Source organism: Apaloderma vittatum, unplaced genomic scaffold, assembly GCF_000703405.1.
Source record: "Apaloderma vittatum isolate BGI_N311 unplaced genomic scaffold, ASM70340v1 scaffold9153, whole genome shotgun sequence".
In the NCBI taxonomy this organism is placed as follows: Eukaryota; Metazoa; Chordata; class Aves; order Trogoniformes; family Trogonidae; genus Apaloderma; species Apaloderma vittatum.
In genome coordinates, this window is record NW_009706409.1 from 39,558 (window position 1) to 43,555 (window position 3,998).

The window sequence follows — 3,998 nt, forward strand, 5'->3', positions numbered from 1 at the left end:
TTGGCCTTCTTGGCCACCTGGGCACACTGCTGGCTCATGTTCAGACGGTTGTCCACCAACACCATCAGGTCCCTCTCTGCCTGGCACCTCTCCGGCCGCTCATCCCCAAGCCTGTAGTGGTGCTGGGGGTTGTTGTGGCCAAAGTGCATGACCCGGCACTTAGGCGTATTTAAACTCATGGAACTGGCCTTGGCCTAGCAATCCAGCCTGTCTAGATCCATCTGTAGAGCCTCCCTTCCCTCAAGCAAATCGACACTTCCGCTCAACTTTGTGTCGTCTGCAAACTTACTAAGGGTGCACTCTGTCCCCTTGTCGAAATCATTGATAAAAATGTTAAACAGGAGTGGCCCTAGTACTGAGCCCTGGGGGACACCACTCGTGACCGACTGTCAACTGGATTTAACTCCATTGACCACAACTCTTTCGACTCGGCCATCCAACTAGATTTTCACCCAGTGAAGCGTATGCCCATCCAAACAAGAGCAGGCAATTTCTCTATGCTGTGGGCAACAGTGTCAAATACCTTACTAAAGTCAAGGTAGACAACATCCACAGCTTTTTGTTCATCCAACAAGTGGGTCACCGTGTCATAGAAGGAGATCAGGTTTGTTAAAAAGGATCTGCCCTTCATAAACCCATGCTGACTGGGACTGATCACTTGGTTGTCCTGCGTGTGCTGTACAATGGAACTCAGGATGATCTGCTCTATCAGCTTCCCTGGCACTGAAGTTAAACTGACAGGCCTGTAATTTCCTGGATCATCCTTCTGTCCCTTCTTATAGATGGGTGTTGTATGGGCTGACTTCCAATCAGCTGGAACATCCCCAGTCAGCCAGGACTGCTGATAATTAATGGACAGTGGCTTGGTGATGGCCCTTTTTTTTTTTCCATGTTGATTTCCACTGTCAGTAAGAAGCTCTCCGTTTTTTTTTCTTTCTATTAACCAGGTACTTCATGGGAAGATGAACAAACCAGTCAGAGACTACATAAAGAGGTTTCTTGCACCTTTCCACAAAAAATGAGAGACAGTAAATCCACTTCTTCCAGACCCTCTTCCCCAGCACAACTTGAAGCAACTGAGAAAATGAAGCAAGTCAAAACTAGATTGCAGCTGGTGGACCTGGCTGGGAGCGAGTGTGTTGGTAAGTGCACATGTCTGTTCATGGGCAGGGGTCCTCCCAGATCTAGGTTACAATAGTTGCCTTTACCTCTTTAGGTAGGGATGCATGCCACCCCAGTGTCACATGGGGTCATTTAAATCCACCAATCTTGACATAAAGAAAATGCTGGGGGCTGACCGTTCCAGTTTGACACTGGTACAGTTTAACAGAAAATCTGACTGCATAAGCTTGAAATCAGCCTGGGGTGGTTACTCATATCATAGGTATATTATTTGTTCAGACTGGTTTTATTAGGCCTGTTTTTCTGAAAATTAGCATGTCTTTGTACAGAAATGTTTAAAGTGCATAAATTACTTAAATATTACAAATATCTGTAATAACTGATATAACCATGTGTGGGGTTTTTTGCCTTATTGTGGAAAAAAGTCTTGGAGGAAGTTAGTGTTGAAAAGATAATAATATTGTTTTCATTGCTTCTTCAAAGCATTTTCCTCCTCCTGCCTCCTCTATGTACACAATAATTTCAAAAACTTGAGTATTTCCTAAAGGACAAGCTTTCTTACCAAGAAGAGCCATGCAGCCAAACGTACCATTCCAGAAATAATGTTTTGAAAACTGAACCAGTATTATGAAAGAGTCTTTTACTTTACTGCCAAGAATTCTTGCTGTTGCTCACTGTTAAACTTTTGTTCTACAGAGAAACCTAATATAATACATTATTTTTTTCATTTGCTCTGAGTGCTGAAAACTGTTTGGTAAACATGTAATTGAGCAACAGTGTATGTGTTTTGTTCTCTCAGTTCAACCAGTACAAACATTTACTTGGTTTGGGGCTCCACAGAAGCCAGAAGAGCTGTACTCCCTTGCATTAGCATTAGATGTACCCAGCCCAGGCAGCCGAGTAACCTCTGCCGCCAGCTGTGCCAATGGACTTACTCTGATACAGGAGAGGACAGCTGTTAATTTGTAAATGTTTCAAAATGAGGACAAGTCTCAAGTGAGCAGTAATACTGGGTGCTGAAGTCAGCCTTGTTAGCACCCTGCCTTGTTAGCTCTACAGCCATCCCACCTCATTCACAGTGTTTACAAGCTTAAATAGTCCCTTTTTAGCAAACTAAGTTTTGGTTTGAAAGCTCAGCTAAATGCTTTTTGCACCTAACCAAACGTAGAGAACTACCGGTTTAAATGTGCACCCCATCACCTATTTGCACTTTTCTGTTTATGGTGACATCCATTGTCACAGAAGTCTGCATCTTCTTGCTGTAAAAGAAATTCATCTGAGACGCATCCTGTCTCAGGCTACTGGCACCCTGTGTCAGCCCAAGCAGTTTTGCTCTGTGCCTGCTACCACGAGACTTGACCACTCCAGCCTCATCCTCACCCACAGTCCAATTTCTCCAGCCCTCACTATCCAGCCTTCTGGGTGTTTTTGCTATTACCTGTGCCTTTTCACATTTGCTTCTCGCACACCTCTCTTGCTCTTCCAGTTTGGAAAATGCTGGCCTAAAGGGAAAGCAAGATCCGTAGTCTCTCTCTGTACCTCTCTTGAGGTGGGGCAGTAGGCAGTTGAGGAAACTGTTACCTCCATCTGATCACCTCGCTTCCATTAGCTCTGCCCAGCATGGAGCAATATGCTCCAGGTAATGAGAAGTGTTTGCAGATGTAGCTGTACCTCATCTACTACCCTGAGGAAAGGTTCAATTTGAATAATCAATTTGATTCTAAATGCTAATAGCAAGTTTTTCTTCCCCAAATGGCAGAGGTGAGGACAGAAGGAATTAATTACTCATAACCTCACACTCATCCAGACTGGTTAAAGAGTTGAGCTCGCAGCATCTCTTTAAGTTGGTGCAATGTGATGTGTAGACCAAACCTTTCCAGTGTTGCTCAAAAGCAGCATAGCTACGGACACTATGCTGTGCAGGTGGTAGAAGGGCATAATTTTCCTTTATCAATTTCCTTAAAGTAACTCATACCCCAAAACAGACTTTTTTTTAGAGAATTTGGTAAACATAAACCTCCTACACTCATGGCTGCTGGGCATTTTTGCTTCCACAGCTTATGTCATCAGCCTAACTCCTGTTTTTCCTATGGGATATGGACAAGGGAGTTGATTATAAAAAATGGTGGAACACAACAGGCTTCTCCCTGGGGACACTGCAGTCTGGTGTTTTCAAAAGCACCGTTGTCTTGTCTGATCCTATAGTGTTCCTACTGTTGTGGTTTGACCCTAGCTGGTGGCCAGGTGGCACAGAGATGCTCTCTCACCTCCCCTTCTCTCCTAGACAGGGCAAGAAAATATAACAAAGGGCCCATGGTTTGAGGTAAGGACAGGGAGGTCACTTGCATGTACCATCTCGAGCAAAACAGACTTGATTTTGGGGAAATCAGTTAAATTTATTAAAAGAACAAATCAGACAAGAGTACTGAGAAATAGAAAACAAATCTTAAAAAAACCAAACCCACAATAAAAACCCCACACCTTCCCCCATCCCTCCCTTCCCTCCAGGCTTAACATCAATCCCGGTTTATCCACCTCCTTCCCCCGAGCGGCGCAGGGGGACAGGGAATGGGGGTTACAGTCAGTTTATCTGATTTTGGTTCTACCACTTCTTCTTCCTCTGGGGGAGGACTCTTCACACTTCCCCTAGGACATTGTAGGGTCCCTCTCACGGGAGACAAGGTTCGCACACACTTCTCTAGTGTGAGTCCTCTCACGAAGGGCAATTTGTCACAAACTGCCCAATGTGAGTCACCTCACAAGGGGTAATCCACCCCAGCGTGAGTCTGAGGTGCAGTCCTTCAGGGAAACTGCTCCAGCCTGAGTCCCCCGCAGTGTCACAGAAGACTCACCGGCCAACCTGCTCCAGTGTGGGC

The 3,998-nt window shown here is 45.0% G+C and overlaps 1 protein-coding gene across 1 annotated transcript in view; it reads left to right on the forward strand.

Moving 5' to 3' along the window:
• KIF25 (kinesin family member 25) overlaps positions 1–3,998 on the forward strand; it is a 45,926-nt gene that overhangs the window by 39,518 nt on the left and 2,410 nt on the right. The window contains exon 13 of the mRNA XM_009865781.1: positions 948–1,142. Coding sequence (XP_009864083.1) covers positions 948–1,142 — 195 coding nt within the window. The remainder of the gene's footprint in view (positions 1–947; positions 1,143–3,998) is intronic.